A 21,899-nucleotide genomic window follows, 5' to 3' on the forward strand; every position below is an offset into this window, starting at 1 on the left:
GACAGTTCAACCCTCAACCTCAGTACCTACTGTGAAGCCTTCATCTTCCAAGCGAAAGAGGACAAAGACTGTTCCTCAAACACCTCAAAAGAGAAGGAGGATTGCCTTGAGAGATGAATCTGATACTGAGGACTAGGTTCCTTCTTCAGAACCTGTTATTGATGAAGCTGAGAAAGAGACTTCTCAGAAGGATTCTGGAATTGGGGGATCTAGGCTTTTCAAGAGGTTTAGAAGAATGACAGTTCCTGAAACTCCCAAGGAATCCAAATCTACAAAGAGATACAAGAAACAGAGGGCAAATAGGCCAGTTTCAGATGATGAAGAGGAAGCAGTTAAGGAAGGGGATCAGGAATCTCTGATCTCACAAGAAAAGGAATTTGCTAAAGTCACTTCTTCTCCATCAACTCCATCTCAGGAAGCTGTTTCTGAAAAGGCCAACACACCATCTGTATCTCCTGTTGATCCAGGCACAAGTGCTGATATTGATGTTCAAAACTTGGTTGTGCCTGTAGTAATTTTCCTAGAAGCTCCAACAGCAAATAATCTATCAACAACACCTGTTACTGATGCTGTTCAAACTCCAGAGTTATCTACTACACCTTCTCTGCATCTAAATGATGATGATCAGAATATAGGTGAACATCAGGATATGGCTGTTGATCAGACCTTTGAACCAGATCAGCAATTAGAGGATGCTGAAGCCTCCATTGCTACTCACACTGTTGTCTTATCCGAAGATACTGATTTTGTAAGTTCTGATGCTGCAAATGCTGGAGATACTGGTGATGCTGCTCCAAATACAGATGTTGATGCAGCAGGTCCTTCAGGACATGCTCCTCAACAAACTATTCTTAAGTCTGAACTTGTTAAGAAGTTTGTTACCAGAGAAGCACCAGTGCCTTGGAGTGAAACTCCTGCAGGACAGGAGTGGACTAAGGAGTGGAACTCAGTTTCCTGTGTTCCAATTGAAAAGCATCTTGCTGAGCACTTGACTAAAGCTGATGAAATGTTAAATTCTGATGATTTCAAAACCCAGCTTAGAGTCACTGCATTGAGTACTAAACATCTACAAGGTCTTCATTCAACTACTCATGCAGAGCTACACAAGATTCAGGAAGAATTCATCAAACAGGAACAAATTCAAAAGATTGATAAGAAAAAGTTCTTTCAACCTACCTTTGACAGGATTGCTTATATTGAGAAGACTCAAGAGAAACAACAAGCTCAGATTAATGATATTCTGACAAATCAAGCTTCTCAGTAATCTCAACTTACTGAAATCCAAGCCTCAGTGGAATTGCTTGTCTCTCTTCTACTTCCTGCTGATGCCAAAAAGGGGGAGAAAGTAATTAAGTCCAAATGCAAGACTGACAAGACACTGAAAGGGAAGGATAATGAAAAGGATGATCAAGGACGCTCTGGAATGACTATCTATCTGTGTGATAGAAGCCTAGTAGGATACCATCTATTGTTAATTGCTTGTCAAGTACTAAAGGCTGGCCACCTTCTGTACTAGCTATGCAATAGAACAAGTGTTCTTGATCATAGTGATCTCTCAACAAATTCCTTTACTTCTATATGATTGATCAAATTTTGGAAAATAGAAACAGTTGAAAAAGGAGTAGTAAAGTTATGGTGGTATTCGGAATGGAAACACATTCGTGATACTAAGGTTGACGTGGTTATTAAAAGGTTATAGAACGCTAATGAGCAAAAGTATAACCAATATAATATTAGGAACAAAAGGTAGTAGTGATTAAGAACTGGAAAAGTATGGGTATTGAGAAGCAAAAGCTATAATGTTAGAAGCTATGATGAGAGTCTGTGCAATAGACTTGAAAGAATTTGGAATGATCACTTAACACGGATTGAGTTTTCTTACGATAATAAATCGTATGTCAGGTATCGAGATGTCGTCTTATGAGATTTTTGAGGGGAGACAATGTCGATTTCCCTTATGTTAGGATGAAGTTGTAGAGCGCAAGATGCTCGGACCCGCAGTAGTCCAAAGGACCAAGGATATAATAGATCTAATCAGAGGACGGCTGGTAGTAGCCCCAGATGGACATAAGAAGTATGTTGAATTGACACGAAAGGACAAAGAATAGGAAGTAGGGGACCTAGTGTTGTTATAGGTATTCCCTTGGAAAGGAAGGATGAGGTTCGGAAAGAAATGAAAGCTAAGTCCACGAATTGTTGGACCCTTGGATATATTAAGACGTATTGGGAGGATAGCATATGAGCTAGCCCTAACCCCGAACATTTAGCAGGTCGTAACGTGTTTCACGTATCAATGTTAAGGAAGTGTAATTCAGATGCCAGATAAATAGGGGCATATGAGCGCATAGACATGCAACCCGACGTAACCTATATGGAGCAACCAGGAAGGGTTATAGAGTGAAAAGGAACAAGTGCTTAGGAGAAGGATTATCAAACTAGGCAGAGTTTGGTGGCAGGACCACAATATGGGAAAATTTACTCGAGAGTTAGAAAGTGTAATGCTAAGAGGGTACCCCTATTCATTTTCTGTCTGATTCCGGGACGGAATCCTTTTAAGGAGGGGAGACTGTAATAACCCCAATTTTTGGAAAATTTTTGAAACCCTTATGAATAGTGTTTTTGCTGAATAAGAAAACTTTTCATGCCACACTAGGCAGGGGTTCTTTTATGGATATTCTGAGATTTTATTGGCACTCTATATGGTATATAAGTGTATGTAAAGATCGTCAGAATCCAATTCCGAACACTTTGATTTTTCCCGGAAATCCACTAGATACGGAAAGAATTGAGTATAAGGTAACAGGATAACAAGGATTTAAATTAAAGGATTATAAGAGAGTATCATAAAAGAAATATAATATATTAAGAAAGGTTAAGGGAACCTAAGTAATAAGATCCCGGGTATGATCCCTCAAACGATAAACGAGAACGAAAGTTAAGCGAACCGTATAACAGATCAGCGGTCATTAGGCAAACAATTAGGAAGTTAATCAAAGGGATTAGAGAGGATGATGTCACCCAACCAATGAGAAGGGGACAAGGAAGGAAAGATGACATCATAGCATGACACAAGCATGACATAAGGAGGAAGGAGATGTGGATGGTTATTAACCACACAAAATCAAGGTTAAATTGGTAATTAACCAAAAACAAAACAAAACCAAATCAACCAAGCCAAATAATTCATTCTTCATCAAAACAAAAAGAAACCAAGGCACTTCATCTTCTTCATGCTCTCGGCTTCTTTCTTAAAAAATGAAGATCCAAGCTCCACCACTTACTATTTAGCAAGGTATTTATCTAAGCTTCCCCATGGATAGTTACATACTTCCTATAAGTTTAAGCTTCTAATTCCAAGCCAATCTTTTTCTATAAATCATGGAAGAAGATGGTGAATAGTGTTTTTCAAGAACTAAAATTTGTGTTCTTGAAGTTTTGTTTAGATTAAGCTTGGATAAGGACTTTAAGGGTGATTCCAAGCCATTCTCTTGATTCTCCACTCTCCAAGGAAGGTATAAACTACAAACCCTAGCTTTAGTTTTGAGTAATTAGGAATGAATATGTTTGATATAGTATATGTGAAGCATGATGCTTGATTGTTTGAAGTTTGGTTGAGTTTGTAGAGATTAGTTGGTTTTGTGGTATTGTTGGAGTTGTAAATCTTGATAATTAGTTAAAGAACCTAAGTAAAGCTTTTAGTTCATGTGGGGAATAAGTATAAATGGTTAATGTGGATTTGTTGGGGCTGTTATGATGTGGTTTGGATGGATGTTGGTTGTATGATTGATTTGGGGTTGAATTGTGGTTGGTTTTGAATGGTTTAAATTTGGGAAATCACGTAAACATAGCCGTCGTAACGTCCGATTTTCTTTAGACTGTTTTTGTGCATAACATTAGGACCCGAGAACCCCCTGCTAGATTATGACCATTTCCATGTCTAGATAGCTCGTGTTAGGAGCTTCGTTTTGATATGTAGTTCGTTCGATTCCGATGCACGGTTTAGGAGAAACGACCGTTTCAAGTAACGGCGTTTCGCGAACGAAACTTTTCCCCTCGCCTTACTTTGAAACATAGGTTAAAGACCAAAAAGGGTTAATTAATGTATGAAACAATTATGGTAAGAGTGTTAGGCAGTTGGTAAGACACTCGCGAAGGAATCGCTTTAAAACTCGTAATGGTTAATTTATTAAAAATGGTGGAGCCGAGGGTACTCGAGTGACTTAAGAGAATCAGTAAGCGCAAAACGAGCGTTAGAGTCTGAGTTGGTTAGAGTATAGATTTACAAGTGACTTTGGTTTAATTCCAACTTACTTGTTGTTTATAGGTTACCAGACTCGTCCCGAGCCATTCGTAACCCCCAGTCGCTCAGGCAAGTTTTCTACCCGTTATAACTGTTGCTGTGATGTATATATGTATATGCATTATCTTGTGATAGATGCATGTTGGTTAATTAGCAAATGTTGCAATATATTGAAGCATGCTGCTATGGTATATATATATGCATGCCTGTTTCGTATTCTTTCCATATATATCTGTTGATTCAGTTGATAATACCTATGCTAGAGAATAGCGGTAATTTGCATATACCCTTAATATAGGGACCCAAAAGGTGAAAACATTTTCTAAAACCGGGAGTCGAGGATCCCGAGTAGATTTTGTATATATGTATATTTATATATATATACTTATATATATATGGTTATAGTTTTCAAAACTATTAATCGAATAAGGGTTATTCGATAACTTTATATTATTATTGAATATTACTTGGATATTCATTTGAGAATGTATGACTCCTTTATATTATTATTGAATATTACTTGGATATTCATTCGAGGATGTATGACTCCTTTATTTTATGAATATTATTTGTAGTATTCATTCGAGGTATTATGACTCCGCTTATTACTTAATAATATTCTTTATTGTATCAAAGAATAAGGTGTCGATAATCAAACTTATTTTTGATTATTCAAGTAAAGATATTACTTTCGTATAAATATATCTTTGATTATTTGCTATTCATTTTAAGTATAAGTTTTCCAACTTCTACCTCAATTATTCTTTATGGGAATATTATTTAAATAATAATATTCAGATATTTCTTTCATATTGGGACTGATTTATTTTATAAATCAGCATTACTCCAAACATTCTTAAAAATGTTTTCGAGTCTTCAAAATGAATTTAAAAGGTAGAGCGGATCCCAAAACTTGTTTTCAAATTCAAGATCTTCCATTTTAAGGAGACTTGAATACTCGCTCAAAAAAATCTAAGGGATCCGGCTCTGTGGTGTATTTTATATTCGCAACAAGGTTACAGTTTTGGTAAATGAATTGATTACTTACCCAACGTTCGGGAAGTAAGTCCATCTATTGAGTCGGCATAAGCAATATGGGCTCAGTGGGCGCCCATGATAGTGTAAGTGGCTCAGTGGGAGTCCATCAAATGCATAAGTGGCTGAGTGGCAGTCCAGCATAAGGTCCTATTACGACCAGGGTGATGACCAGTGGGGAATTCATCCATCTACTAGTAGAAAATGTTACTTATTGATATCTTTGCCTGATCAGCAAGATATCTGGTTTATGCCAAAATTCTTTTCCTTTCCAAAATTAATTGGATGTTTCAAACTCTGTTCATACTTTACATGACACTGGTTTTCAGGAAATGCATAAAGAAGATGTATATGTGGATATATATATATATATATATATATCAGAACTTAATGAAGTATATCATAACTTCATTTCCTTTAATAATATTTCAAAGATTTAATCTATTCAAATCTTGTCTTGTAGTCTCATCTATGTGATGAACTATTGAAAGCTCATTATAACTTGAACGGTGGTAGTTCAAGTAGTATTCGGAAAAGATATAAGCATATTGGAGTATCTTGTAACTTCATCTTTTAAACTTATATCTAGTTAATAATTGTCTTATGAATGACAAAGATTTTCAGAAAAATGTTGAGACAAGGTTAGATATATGAGATCACCTTGCAATGATATTTTTATACAGTTATAAACTGGAACTTTGTGTATATTATACATGGAAGAGGACTTCCAAGATTTTGAAAAGTATATATGTATATATACTGAATATTTTGCGACTTCATCGCATTAAGATATCAAACTTGGTTCATTTCTTTTGACCAAGACTTTCATGAGTACTAAGAGAAGGCTCATATATTGTTAATCATTATATATATATTATTTTGGTGGGCTTGCTGCTCACCCTTGCTTCCTTCTTTCATCACACAACATCAGATAGACAAGATGAACAGGACCAAGCTCCCAATTCGCGAGCGGATAGGAAGCATTCCGCAGTTTCCTATAGGTGTTGATGTCGCTGTAGCTGAGGTAGGAACTACCAATAGGCTAGGCTTTCAACTTTTGATGTACCAGATTTATGTATATTTATGAATTGTAATAATGGCAAGGAAATGTAAATTTATTCAGAAAACCTTTTAAGGTGTATTGGCAGATAATTGTGGAATAAAATGACTTGTGGTTATTTTTTTGATGTTCATCTCTGAGACTATAACGTGTGGTGTGTGTGTTTATTGTGGGGTCACAGTACAAAGTAGTTGAGTAATTATTAAGATTGGGTGTTATTAAGGGAAATGGAACTCGTGACAACCCGGATCCCCGACCCCGGATCTGGGGGTGTTACAAAAGCCACTTTCAAAACTCAAAGGCATTGTGATAAAAGAAAGGACAAATGCTGAAGCAACATTGGCTAAATCACAACCGCAGATAGATCCAAGATCTAAGGGTAAAGAAAAGGTTGGTGAACCTATCAAGGTTTATGTGCCTCCTGAGGATGAAGAAATTACTGATGAAAAGGATGATCTTACTCTGACTTCAAGAAAAGTTCTTAAAACAACCTCTGACATGGCTCAAGTTGTTTAGAGTCAAGATAAAGTAAGTTCTGATATTTCAAAGAAGCAACAAAATAGACTCAACCTTTAAAGACTGCTGCAAGTGGTTTTGAAGCAAGAGTAGTTACTGGAAAGGAAGCAAGAGATAAAACTGGATTGGGAAGTGCTGATGAAAGAAGAATACAGAACACTACCAATGATCCAACTTCCTTGAGTGAACCAGGTATTGGAGCAACTCCTGAGAGATTGAATCAACTAGAATCTGTACAAATGGTTTACCATACCTACTTGAAAGAACACATCTTGTTGTACTTCATGACAGATGGTAGGGTTTATCATATAAGGTAAAATGTCATTCCATTGAAGTATTTTGAAGAACTGGAGCATGTACTATTCTTACTTCAAGTGGATGACAGATTGACAGTAACTGCTGTAAACTATTTGAAGGATCAGATTCAGAGACAGAAAAGGCTTTATTCTGTTAAGTCTGACAGCACATATGTTCCAAAGTACAGAGATCACAAGGATGATATAGTTAAAATGAAGCCCAACACTACTAAAATTATAACTACCTTTCTAGGTTACAGGGCTGTTGAATTCAATCTTGAGTCTGATAAAGCTTATTTGATCAGACTGGATCAGGATATAAGAAAAGCAAAGATTAATGATCTCAGGGCTGCAATCTTTCAAATTGGTGAAGATACTGCAGAGCTTAAAGATGCTAAAAGGAGGATGATTGATGAACTTAGATATGCTGAGAGATGTTTGTTGAAGAACTATCTCAGAACAACTCCTGACATCAGAGAGATCGGAAGATGAAGCCAAGTCGAAGATCTACAACTGCTTAAATTCTGATATTTGTACAGACTGAAGTTGTTATCAGAAGTTAAATATTGGTAAAGCTTTAAGGACTGTAAGTTGTAGCTATCTATTCTAATTCTCATGCATTTGTACTTAATGTTTTTGACATCATCAAATATCTGTTAAACTTGTATATTATGCTAATTTACAAGTTGGGGGAGATTGTTAGATATATTTGATAATGTCATGGCTAATATGATTTATGTTTAGTTTTCAGATCTTACTTAACAGGACAAATCAGTACTTAACTGGGAATCAGTACTTATACTGGAAGTCAGGACTTAAGGATATCAGTACTTATATTATCAGGAGATAATCATCAGAAGTTGGATATCAGAACTTAAGTGCTGAAGGACAATCAGATAAGGATAGTAGCTGATTAAAGGAAAGAAGATCGAGATAAACATAAGAAGAGATATGTATGAAGAAGGAGTTCCGTGAAGAATGGAATACTTAGAAGAAAAGATATCTGATTGATATATTTTAGGAAGCAGAATTATATTCCATATCAATTAGCGATTATCTTGTAACTGTGTAATATATAAACACAGACATAGGGTTTACACTATAAGTGTTATCATATTCGAGAAGATTATTCATTGTAACCCTAGCAGCTCTCGTGATATTTGTTCATCACTGAGAGGTAAGAGTTCCATACTGTAACAGAGTTTATTGTTTCAATATAGTTTGTTTTCTGTTACTTAAGATATTAAAGTTCGATTTGATTATATTTTACACTGTATTCACCCCCTCTACAGTGTGTGTGACCTAACAAGCATTTTGACTTGTCGATATCTCTGAGATCTCTAATGAGAAAATTGACTTGTCGATATCTCCAATCTTCATATCTTCATTTTGACTTGTCGATATCTCTTAGTTCTCTATATGCAAAATGACTTGTCGATATCTCAGAGATCTCTATATATATTTTGACTTGTAGATATCTCTGAGATATCTAATGAGAGATTGACTTGTCGATATCTCCAATATTTATATCTTCATTTGACTTGTCGATATCTCTGGGACTTCTCTATAAGGCAATTTGGACTTCTCGATAAGTCATTCTGGAGTTCTCGAATAACTTCTCTATATGACTTGATCTGTGACTTGTAGATATTTTGACCTAGAACATTTTTCCTAAAACAGATTTATTCAACTCCAAGCTTCTTCAGCTTTTCTCTGAGGCATGATCTTGTCGATCTTCTTCCAGAATTTATTCTTAGGCTTGAGACTGTTTATAGAAAAATATTCCAGTCTTATCTTTAATATTTTTACAGACTCAAGTAATACAATAAAAAATACAGATTTAGGCTATCATACAACTAAATCTTAGGGTTGTCAATATGACTTAGTCTTGTTATAGTACAGGCATGTCTTCCACAACAGACACTATTTCTGAAATGTAAAAAATGAGATGGACGGAGGAAGTATAAAAAAAATTGTTAAGGAAAACTAGCTTTAGAGCAAGTCCAACAGATTACTTACATGAGCTCTTAACTAAGATTATAAGGATTTTAAGCAAAAATAGTGCTCGAATAGCCTCTTAATAATCCCTAAGAAGTTAAGAGTAACAACTAATATCTTTTTTTTCTAAGTTTGGTGTTTATGTATATAAAAATAATTTTGGATTACAGGGATTTTGAGGAATTCACCATCTGCACCTTGGCAAACCAAGGGAAGACTATCTATGAAATGAAAGTAATCAGTCCCACGCAGGGGATGAAGGAACCTAAATATAATACAAAAATGAAGAAACAAACTAGATGGCGCCCCTTCCAAACCTCCCAGCCAAGTGACTTGAAAACAAACTAGCAATTAAGCAAGGCCAATGCATCTCCTTAGCATACTAGTTTTCCCAGATGCATCCATGTTGGGCAACACTCTGAGTTAACATGGAGCAAACAGATTGACAAAGGCTAAGCATCTCCTTAGCATGCTAGCTCATCCCCGCTAGCTTCAAATGTAACACACAACAAGGATCAGGAACGATCAAATCAACAAGGCTATCAATAAAAAATTCAGTTCTCCCTCTTTTTTTACTCCTTTTCTCTCTCTTCCTTCCCTTTTTGTCCAATTCTTTATAAATATATTATTATTATAATAATAAATATATATAAGGATCATTGTTGGAGTTCAAATAGAAAACAATGTCTTAAATCACTGAGAGTTATTATTTTATAATATAAAGAACACATTAAGGTATTATTGGACTTGCTCAAGGAGTTAAATACATAGCTGTTGAGATGATAGCATTCAGAAACAAACAATTAAGATGTCAAAGAAATAAGGATATTGGCACGTTCTGACATAATTCTCTTCCATATATAATAGGAGAATATAGATTTGTCCTTGTGTTTATTATAGGAATCGAACCTGAGTCTACTTCAGCTTAATTTGATTTGAAATCTGATCCATTCTTTGAAAAATATTCATCATTTGGCTATATAAACCGATTCACTACGTAGATTTAGTTAAATTAAATTACGAGTTCGACGAAGATAAATGACCAATAAGACATAATGCTTGTAATGTCTTATATCAATAAAATGTGTTTAATTTTTTTTTGTAAGTTTAATTCAAAAATCAATATGTATCAAATTTATTAATTTGACCAAAAATGGGTTATTATTTTTTTTAGAATTAACATAACACAAGTCGTCACAAAATCTGTTGATCACCAAGACTTTCAAATTGTGTGCTTGTCGACAGAAGTTATGGATCCAATTTATTTTGACATGGTACCTAACCTATTTGATCAGATAAAAGACTTAAGTAGAAAATAAATAAATATTATTATTGAATTAGTATAGGAAAAGAGGTAGAAATAATTAACAAATAAAAGTCGACAACGATGGGATAATATTGTATTAATCCCAATAACAAAAAATAATACATGTGTGACATATATAAACATGATTAACACTATAACATATTCTAAAATACATAAATCTCATTTGACATATCTATGACATGAATATAAAAACCTTGTATTGACTTTTTAATATGAGGTCAACCGGAGTTGTATAGAGACATTATCGATTCTAAAGACAACAAATTCATTTAAATCCATAAATAACCCACAGATTACATATACGCAAAATATCTATCATAAACAGAATAATCAAAAACTAAAAAAAATATAATTATAAACACTACATAATATTTCATCACTCAACGGTGTAAATTTTTTTTGACTGTGATCTACTTCGAGAGATATTTTTCGTATAATTTAAATAAATTATAAATAATTATCAATTTTATTTTCTAAGAAAACTATCGCAAACTGAAATTTAAAAATTATAGCATCTGTATTACAAAATATTGCTAGAAAATGACACGTATCTTGCACGATTTATTATGTTATTTACCCTTTATTTTTGAACATAAATCATGGGCAAGTTGGAACTTTTGATACCCCGTTTAGCTGACTTCCAGGGTGTTCAAATTTATAAATTCTCGTAAAGAAATTAATGAATAATTACCAAATTTTGTTTGATTTGCAACGACGTGCAAACAACTAATGAATACAATCATACATGACTGAAAATTTACGCCGGTTGGTATAATGGCTCTCAGAATTTGACTTTGTATCAATGAAATAGTTGACTTATCTATAATATTGTTTAATTAAGAATAATTTTTTCTTTAGTAATTTTGTTGATAGACGATCGTAAGTGTCAACTATGGTGATAGTTTGTTAGAACGTATATTTATTTGAAAATGGCATGATTTACGCGGAGAGTTGGGGAAGCAGGGTACCATTATTATTCCTTCATTTATCTTACAGCAATGTAGAAGTTGGTGCCCCCATTTAATTATCATGCAACCAATGTCAACAGGGACAAGCACCTCCATCAAAATTATATTAATCTTTTTTTTTTATTAATATTTTAATATATAAATTTGTATGTTTTTATAAAGCACTCATACTAAAAAAATGTTAAATACCACTATAATACTAGTAAATCTTTCATAATATAATTTTTTTTTAATTTTATTTATTATTATATAATCATAAGTTGGAAATTAAATAATTAAAATACTAATTTTTATCACTTAAATATCAAGAAAAAAGTTGATTAGTCTAATAAAACGATAAAAGTAAAATTTAAATTTAGAACTCATAACATATTCAATTACGTACATGATATTTTAGAGAAGTCTAACTATCATCGGATGCAAGCAAGTATGCAACTATACTCTAGTTTGACAAAGAAGTAAGACAAAATGCCTTACACTTTAATATAGCTAGTGTGTTTTAATGATAGAATTATTAATTTTGTAAAAAAATTATTTAATTATAATTATATCTATCATATATTTATATTAAAAAGTTTTTGTGCTTAGTGAATTTTACATAATTTCTACGCACGTATCAATAATACACTTTCTCAGAAAAAACAATATATAATACACAAAATGATTAGGCCTAATTCACTTACAGCTTAAAGAACAAGCACTTTGTAGATACATGTAATATGGGGCAAAATCAAATTTCAAGAAATTCTTACAGGCTCTTTAAAATTCTAACAATCTCTTCTCACTCCTCTTTTTTAAGAGCAATTAGTAGCTCATAATTTATATTTTATTAATAAAATTGGAATATATATCAATTATTATACAAACTTTGGTTATAATAAAATTGATTTATTAATAAATTATGAATGAAGAGTTAATATAAAAAGTATTGTTAGAGTTTGACACATTAATCTATATAATATTTATTAAGAGTCACTTTAGCGGCTGCGGGTTATCTACGATAAAAAAAAGTCATTTTTTTAATATTATTTTAAAAAATAAGTTAGGAGACTCTCGGAAATACGCGGAGCAAAAAAATCTTAAATGAGCCAAAATAGTATCGGACTGCGCATACAACCATTTGGAGCAAATGTTTTAATTAAATACTTAAAACAGCTACTTGCTATATCATATAGGTCGTGACAATTATGTGACATGCACAATTGAACGGGCACCGGGGATGCTAAAGTGTATATCCCAAAATTTACTCATATTCTTCTAAATAAATATTTTTAGATCCGTCAACGCACATTATCATATCTGATATTTGTAAACTAGTGTCTTTATAAGCACGCAAAATATGTAGACAAATCACACAATATCTAGCTAGCATTCTTTTCTAGAGCTCGTACAATGGATATCAAGCTTTGCTCCCTTTCCCAAGTTTCTATCTTTTTCGTACTCTGTTTATTTACTTGTTCCATAACAGCATCCAAAGAAACCACATGCAACAACACTCCTTTTCCTAAATTTTGCAAATCTGTTATACCCGAGTCTGCCAACATACACAATCATGGCAGATACTCTATTCAGCGTTCTATTTCCATGACAAATGATTTTCTTTCATTAGTCAATCGTTATCTTCAGTCTCGGAACACATTGCCTGACAACACGGTACATGCTCTTAAAAATTGCCAACTTTTAGCCAAGTTAAACTTGGATTTCTTTTCTAAAGCTGTTGAGAGTATCCGTTCTTCGGATTCTATTGAAAGTTTAAAAGCATATGATATGCATACTTTGCTCAGTGCAACTCTAACCAACCACCAGACTTGCGTTTCAGAGCTTGATGCAATAACTTCGCCATCAATTCCTAAAAATGAATTTTTAGTTCCATTATCCAATGGGAGTATGCTATATAGTGTGTCACTTGCTATTTTTAAACATGGCTGGGTCAATGCAAGAAGAGGGAGAGGGAGAGGAAGAGGGAAAGGAAGGCCAAATCCCGACGTTGTGGTTCCTCAAGATGATGGAAAATTGAGGCTTTATCCAGGTGGAAATGCTGTGAATGTGACGCAGAAGGTTGTAGTTGATCCTAGTGGAAATGGGAATTTTACGACAATCAATGACGCAGTTGCAGCAGCTCCAGACAACACAGATGGTAGCAATGGGTATTTCTTGATTAATATTGTGGCTGGTGTTTACGAAGAGTATGTTAATATACCCGTAAACAAGAAATATTTAATGATGATCGGAGCAGGGATTAATCAGACCATTATTACTGGGAATCGTAGTGTCTCAGATGGGTTGTCCACGTTCAATACCGGAACATTCAGTAAGTTATATTAATTAGCGCTATTTGCTTAAGTTTCATTAAAGTACAAATTGAACTTTTTTAGTCCTATCTAATAAAATACATGCATCTATTTGTACACTTGCAATCGACCGCCCTGGCCGGTTCTAAGAGGCGGATTTGTTTAAGTTTTGTGCCGAAAAGCTAATAATAAGTTTGTCATTACTAAATTTGCAGTTGTGGTTGGAGAAGGATTCGTTGGAGTAAACATGACAATCAGGAACACAGCAGGAGCTAAAAACTTTCAAGCTGTGGCACTTAGAAGTGGTGCTGACTTATCGGCCTTTTATCGTTGTAGTTTTGAAGGATATCAAGATACCTTATACGCCCATTCTTTAAGACAATTCTACAGAGAATGTGACATCTATGGTACTATAGATTTCATACTCGGGAATGCTGCAGTTGTTGTTCAAAATTGCAACATTTATCCTCGTCTTCCAATTCAAGGTCAGTTTGATCCTATAACAGCTCAAGGTAGAACAGATATCAACCAAAACACCGGAACTTCAATACAAAATTGTACAATTACACCAGCAGAAGATTTGGCCACAACAAAAACATATCTAGGTAGGCCGTGGAAGGAGTACTCACGAGTGGTTGTTATGGAGTCCTTTTTGGATAGTTTGATTGATCCGGCTGGCTGGAGCATTTGGGACGGGGATTTTGCACTCAACACGTTGTACTACGGTGAATATAACAATAGAGGAGCTGGATCAGATACGAGTAACAGAGTTACATGGCCTGGTTACCATGTGATTAATGCGACTGATGCAGGAAACTTTACAGTTTCCAACTTCTTAGGAGGAGATATCTGGCTGCCAAAAACCGGAGTTCCATACAATGGCGGATTACTGTAGAATAAATTCGATATTCTCCGTCGAATTTAAGCGCGTTTATGTTTGTTGAAATTATTCATTTGTATTTTTTGAAATTATTTGTTGATCGTATTTTGAGATTCATATGTGGCAATGCATATGGTGATTATTACATTTGTATTTTATAATCTTTTTGCATTATATCTTTGTTGGCGGTTGATAAGTTTTGCTTATTAAGGCAGGCAGCAGCAGGGTAGTAATATAAATTACTGTCTCCAACTTGAAACCTGTTCCTTGAAAAATCAATTCATTACGAGATTTCCAAATATACCATTGATGCTTCCTAATTCATTTGCAGAGTCTACTACCCAGCCTCTTCGATGTCTCCTCCAGAAAGGACTTGAAGAATCAGCCCATAGTCGATACAGTCTGCCACATTGATTTCCTTTACTAGATCCAAATTGTAAAGTCTAGGAAAAAAGTTTTTAAATTTGAAGATCCCCACAACCAATCTTCCCAAAATAAAACATAAGCACCATTACCTAAAGTCCATTTAAATATCTTTCTGCAGTTCCACATATCTTTGAACATGATAGACATGTTCTTAGGAGGTTCTTGATCTTCAAAAATGTACTTGTTTCCAATTTATCAGTGATGAACTTCTACCGTTTTCTATATCTTTCTGTCATAAACTTCCACCAGCACTTCGCAACAAGGGCTAGATTTTTCAAATCTAGTCTTGCTAAAATTTAGAGCATCATATATCACACTTGATCAGATGCATTTTCCCAGAGCTGTCTTCTTGATTTCGAATCTGACCCCAAAAGAAACTTCTTCTTAACTTTCTAACTCCCTGCAAGTTTTGGGAATTTACTGAAGGCTGAACCAATAATTCGGAATGCTGTTGAGAATAGATTTTATCAACTCCATCCTTCCCTCCATATTTAAATACGTGCACTTCCATCCTCCAAACTTTGAAACCATAATTTCTTTTAAGGGGAACCAGTATTCACAAGACTTTTTATCAAGGCCTACCCAAGCTCCCAAGTATTTGAAGGGGAGTTCATCAAACTGACATTCCAGAATTTCTAAACCTTTCTCTGCCTTAGCCTTTTCATTTGAAATATGATAGATATGACTCTTGTTGAAGTTGACAGACAGCCCAGTAATAACTTGGAACAGCAACATAATCTTCTTCAAATTTCGGATCGAGCTGACATCATTCTGGACAAACATGACTGTATCATCCGCATATTGGAAGTAAGTTATTGAATTGGCGTGGAATAGGAGTTTAATTCCAATATTCACACCTTTTTCCTGTGCCTTACTGTAATGCAACATGTTCAGCAGTCAACAGGGCTCAAGGTGTTTACTAGGAAAAAGAACAGGAAGAATTAAACAAGGGCAAGGCGGTCTTTTCAAAAAAAATATTATCTATTATTAAATAAAATAAATAAGAAAGAGATGTGGGCTTGGGCCGGGGAACCAAAAGGGGGGAAAGAGGGGAACTAGGGTTATGCTATTGTGTGGAATCTAGTGAGTAGTTCGGAGAAGCGACCGGAGACTCTCGAACCCACATTGTAATTGTATTGTTGAAACGTTGATTCCATTTATAATTATTGTCTGCATCTTGTTGAGTAATATTGCTTATTGAATGGGATTGATTATTTGATTGAGTAATTATTCAAAGTAGTGAAGTTAGGGTTTGTTCAAAATTGCCTTAGTTCATAACGAAGTGGTATTAGAGCGTGACGATTCATGGCTCCAGCAACACCAACGGTAGGACAACATGTAGAGGAGTTGGAAGAGGTTGTGGGCAATTTGGAGGCGAGGTTAACGGAGCTTGTTTCACAGGCGATGGAAAAGGGGTTTGGGGTTATGAAACATTCCCTGGTGGAGATGCTAATGGCCAATCAAACGGAGGCGTCCAAGAAACAAGGGTCGGATATGGAAGCTTTGGGTATGAGGCCTAAGGGTCGAATCTAGCGAGTACGGGAGCAACAAGAGTCTCTCATATACTCTTTAAAAGACTCCCAGGAGAAGTTTCAAAATGAGGTACGATCTACTCTCACTAGTGTTCATTCGCTGCCAAATTAACAGTCCGAAAAGTTGGAACGAAGTGTTAACCACGGAGAGTCATCACGAGATATGTTGTATACACCAAATCGAGGGTTTAATTTGTCTCGGGGTGTTGGAAGTGTGCAGCAAGATAGGAGTAATTTTGCTGGAGGGGGATATGGTGGCAGGCCGGGAAACTGGCTGTTTCGAAAGCTTGACATGCCTATTTTTGATGGAAACGACCCAGATGGATGGATTTGGCGTGTTGATAGGTACTTTGATTTTTATAAGCTTACAGAGGATGAAAGGTTGGAAGCCGTAGTTGTAGCTCTGGAGGGAGATGCACTGAAATGGTTTCAATGGGAAAATAAAAGGCATCCCATACGACGATGGGCTGATATGAAGGTGTTTGTGTTAAGGCAGTTCCGATCGGCTCAAAGAGGGTCACTTTATGAGCAATGGTTATCAACAATGCAAACCAGCACTGTGGCAGAAGACAAGCGCAAGTTTATCGAAACAGCCTCCCCTTTAGATCAAGTAGCCGAAGAAATATTGTTGGGACAGATTTTGAATGGACTCAAGGACGATATAAGGGCCGAGGTTAGGTTACTAATCGTGGTTAATCTGGAGCAAGCAATGGAATTAGCTTTTCGGGTGGAAGAGAAGAATGCATTATTGGGATATAGGAAAATGATGGCTAGTTCATTTAAGTCGAGTGCTTATTCATATGCTTCTAGGGGACCATCTGGTGTGGCTGCTGTTAGTGGGCAATCTAGCCCAACATCGGTAATGAGTTGGATATCTCAGGGAGGAGAGTCACAAGCATCAGTCAGTTTGCCTAAATATGCGAGTAATAATAATGTTAGAAAACAGGTGTGGGAGATTCGTAGATTGACAGAATAAGAGTTTCAAGAGAAACGTTCGAAGGGGTTATGTTTTAAATGCGACGATAAGTGGTCAGCAGGCCATCGCTGCCGTCGCCGGGAATTGAGTGTGCTCTTGTTAGACGAAGATGAGGAAGACGGATCGGAAGAGGCAGGAAGTGAACCACCTCCATCTCCAACAGAGGAGCCCTTGCCAGACAAGCCAAATGAGGTACGGTTTCATCCTGAGGTCTCGTTAAATTCGGTGGTAGGGTTGTCTGGTCCAAAAATAATGAAACTCAGGGGGGTTATTGGGGACCAGTGAGGTGATTGTGCTTATTGATCCAGGGGCCACGCACAATTTTGTGTCCATGGAAAAAGTGGCAGAATTACAATTACCGATCACAGAGGAGGGTAGTTTTGGTGTATCATTGGGTAATGGTGAAACAGTTAAGGTTAGTGGCGTTTGTAAAAATGTGGTAATTCAATTAGACGGAGGCATAGTGATCCAAGAAGATTTTTTACCCTTAAGTTTGGGTACATCAGATATTATTCTGGGAATTCAATGGTTAGAACAGCTGGGGGCACTAACGACTAACTGGAAGTCGCAAATTATGCAGTATCAAATGGGGGTAATACAATTACTTTGATGGGAGACCCCACTTTAGTGAAGTCACAAATTTTATTGAAAGCCATGCTTCGTACCCTTCGCAAGGAGAAACAGGGGTATTGGGTTGAGATTAATAGGATGGAGAAAATTCAGGAGAAGGAATAAAAGCAGCGGAAGGATGAGGTGCCAAGTTTCTTAACAGAAGTGATTAAGGAGCATCAGTCTGTGTTCGCAGAAGTGGAAGGGTTGCCTCCTCCTCGTGGAAGAGAGCACTCTATTCGATTAAAGGAAGGCAGCAACCCCGTAGGGGTCCGACCATACCGTTACCCCCAAAGTCAAAAGGATGAAATTGAAGGGATGATTCAAGATATGTTGAGGGCTGGCATTATTAAGCCATCCACAAGTCCCTTTTCCAGCCCAATATTGCTTGTACGTAAGAAGGACGGCTCATGGCATTTTTGTGTAGATTATCGGGCCTTGAATAAGGAGACAATACCCGACAAATATCCTATTCCGGTAATTGAAGAATTGCTTGATGAACTACATGGGGCATAAATTTTTTCAAAGCTGGATTTGAAGGCGGGATATCATCAGATTTTGGTTCGCCCCGAGGACACCCATAAGACTGCTTTTCGGACCCACGACGGGCACTACAAATTGTTGGTCATGCCCTTCAGGCTTATGAACGCAGCTGCCACATTCCAATCCTTAATGAACGATGTGTTTCGGCCATACTTAAGGAAATTTGTTCTCGTCTCTTCGACGATATCCTTATTTACAGCAAAAACCCGGAGCAACATAGGGAACATCTACATCTGGTCTTATAAGCATTAACTGAGCATAAACTATACGGAATATTAAAAAATGTGCTTTTGGGAAGGATAGAGTTGCGTATCTTGGTCATGTGATTTCAAGTCAAGGGGTAGTTGTTGATAATAACAATATAAAGGCTATACTCGAGTGGGAGCAACCCAAAAATTTGAGAGAGCTTCGGGGATTTTTGGGTCTCACGGGTTATTACCGTAAGTATGTGGCAAGTTATGCTCATATTGTTGGCCCATTAACAGATCAATTAAGAAAATATAATTTTGGATGGTCACCTGAGGCAACCATAGCATTTAACAGATTGAAACAAGCGCTAATGAACCCACCGGTCTTGGCAATGCCTGATTTCAAAAAAGAATTAGTGTTGGAGACAGATGCATCGAGATTTGGTTTAGGTGCAGTTTTAATGCAAGACAACCGGACCCGTGCCTTGTTAGTCCCTTAACAATGTAACAAGAATTACAGAAGGGGGTTTGAATGGAATTCTTGAAACTTTTTCTTTAATAAAAATGTTCTAACTCAAATATATATATAAGTGTGAATTGATTAGTAGAATGCGGAATAGTTACTTGAAATGAATCAAAACACAAGTAATTAAAAACAAGAATCTTTAAAAACTTTCTGGTGGATTTGAATGATTCCACCGGAGATATATAATATATATCGAGAGAACTCTGTGTGCAAAAAGCTCACAGCTGCTTACAAAATGATAACAACTAAGAACGAGAGAAATGCTAAGAATACAGCTTACAAATGTTTCTCTCTTGGTTGCTTAGTTCCTTAGTTACTATTCTATTGTTGCTTCTTAGTTTATATATCACCAAGATTACAAAGTAATAAGACAGGATAATAAAACATAAACTATCAAGTCTAATATAATGCTACTTCATTACTCTATTCCAGCATCTTTGAATATCTTCATAATAACATGGAAATGACAATGCTTCTTTGTTCTCGAAAACCCAGTTGAATAGGCTACCACATTCCATTTTCATATACTCGACGCATATGACTGTGTTGTCACTGTCAACAAATATTTGAATTCTTTATCCATCGGGTTTATGATCATTCGTCGGGTTGTTGATCATCCGTCGGGTTGTTGATCATCCATCGAATTCATTGTTGTTTATCTGTCGGGTAGCAATTAGGCACTTGACTCCATTTCATTTATGAAGAATTACAAGACATCATCTATGTACAATTAATCAACCTATTATGCATATCTAGTTAAAGTCAACATGACTTAAGTACTACTACAGATTCTAAACAATGTGTATGCAGAAATGTGCTACAGACTTATTATTACATAAGCTACTCACTCGATGGATAATAAGTCATCATCCGTCGGGACTAAAATGAGTTATCTGTCGGGACTATAATCCTTATCCGTCGAGTGCTATATTTTCACTAAGTAAAATCTACCAAGGTGTTTTGTTCATGAAATCATCAAGTACACAACATATACACAACAATCTCCCCCAATTTATGTCTACTGGAATTGTAGCCATAAATTAAGAGATACTTGATGATAACAAAAAACCCTAAAAATACAACTTTAAAAGACAGTAGATAATACTGAAAAGTGCTTCAATTAACAAAATGTACAAAGTTTTGCTTATAGTCATTTTCAAGATGCTCCTCTAGCCTGAGCAGATTTATCTAGTTTCTTGAAGGTCTGGATCTCTTTCCAAGCTTTCTGTTGTTTTCTTCAATCTGATTTTGGAGCTGCCTGTGGAATTTCAGTTCATCAGATTCTGAGAGATTTAGCTTTTCTTGCATTTCCAAGAGAGTCTCATTGCTAGAGATGCTCAATTGGTCTTCTAATCTGAAAAATCTTCTCACTCCTTTATCATCCATGAACTCCATCAGCCAGTAGAGCCTTAGATGCACTCTTCTCCCTATGTAAGGGATGATTAGAGTCTTTGGGAGTGCATCTTTAGCTCTAACACTCCTTAATTCTTCAATCTTCTTCAGTACCAATCTTCTTGCAGTAACATTGAACCCAAAGTTCTTCTTGAAAGATGAATAAACCTTAATCAGTACAGCTTGGCTTTCTAGAAGGATCCTGTGAAGTGGCCACTGAATCTCCTTTCCTCCCTTGTACTTGAACACTAACCTTTCAGGTAGGATTCTGTATGCATCAATTTCTCTCACTTCATCTAGTTCATCTAGATAGAGGTTTAGATAAAAAAACTCCTTGATGTCACACAAATATATATAATCTCCTTTGTTGACTTTAGATTGAGCTTTGACTAGAGATTTGGATTTGAGAGGTGACAACTTCACTTTCTTGACTGCTCTTGACTTTGTTCTTTTTGGCTTGCTGAGGATTGGTAAATTGAAATCAGGAATTGGTATATTTTCCCATTCTATTGGCTCATCCTTAGGCACAATAGGTTCACCATGAATGTTCCTGTAAGGATCCACCACCTTGATATCTTCAAATACCACAGAGGATTTTGATGCTTGAGTTGTAGTTGAAGTGGACTCCTTCGGAAACTGATTCTCCAATTCCTTATCAACAATGTCCAGTTTCCTTTTGGTGCTTTTAGCCAATTCCTTGATTCTTGGAGACTTCTTCTGTTGTTCAACTTGCTTCTTTGGATCTTGAGATTCAATGATTTCAGATGGCTGAGCAGAAATTTGTTGTGATGAATTTACAGCATGTAGCTTGGCCAAGATAGCAATTTGCTCTTTCTTTTGTTTAGCCTTTTTAGCATCTAGAGCAGCTTGCTTCTTTTTCTGCTTCAATCTAGCCTTTTCTTCTCTCTTTGCTTGAGCAAATTGAGGATGTCCAGCCACCACACAAATTTCTTTCCCATTCCTTAAAATTTTAGCAATTCTCTTTTTGGAAGCTGAATCAGCTGGATCTTTGTAGAAAGTAATTGACCTTGACAGA

At 35.9% G+C, this 21,899-nt stretch overlaps 1 protein-coding gene across 1 annotated transcript; it reads left to right on the top strand.

The window, feature by feature from the left end:
* Window positions 1-12,872: 12,872 nt before the first annotated feature.
* On the top strand, window positions 12,873-14,777 carry LOC141720199 (pectinesterase-like). Its single transcript, XM_074522550.1, has 2 exons — window positions 12,873-13,811; window positions 14,007-14,777. Exons 1-2 carry the CDS (start codon window positions 12,893-12,895, stop codon window positions 14,684-14,686), a joined length of 1,599 nt encoding a protein of 532 aa, XP_074378651.1. The 5' UTR covers window positions 12,873-12,892; the 3' UTR covers window positions 14,687-14,777.
* Window positions 14,778-21,899: the final 7,122 nt, after the last annotated feature.

Source organism: Apium graveolens, chromosome 1, assembly GCF_009905375.1.
Source record: "Apium graveolens cultivar Ventura chromosome 1, ASM990537v1, whole genome shotgun sequence".
In the NCBI taxonomy this organism is placed as follows: domain Eukaryota; kingdom Viridiplantae; phylum Streptophyta; class Magnoliopsida; order Apiales; family Apiaceae; genus Apium; species Apium graveolens.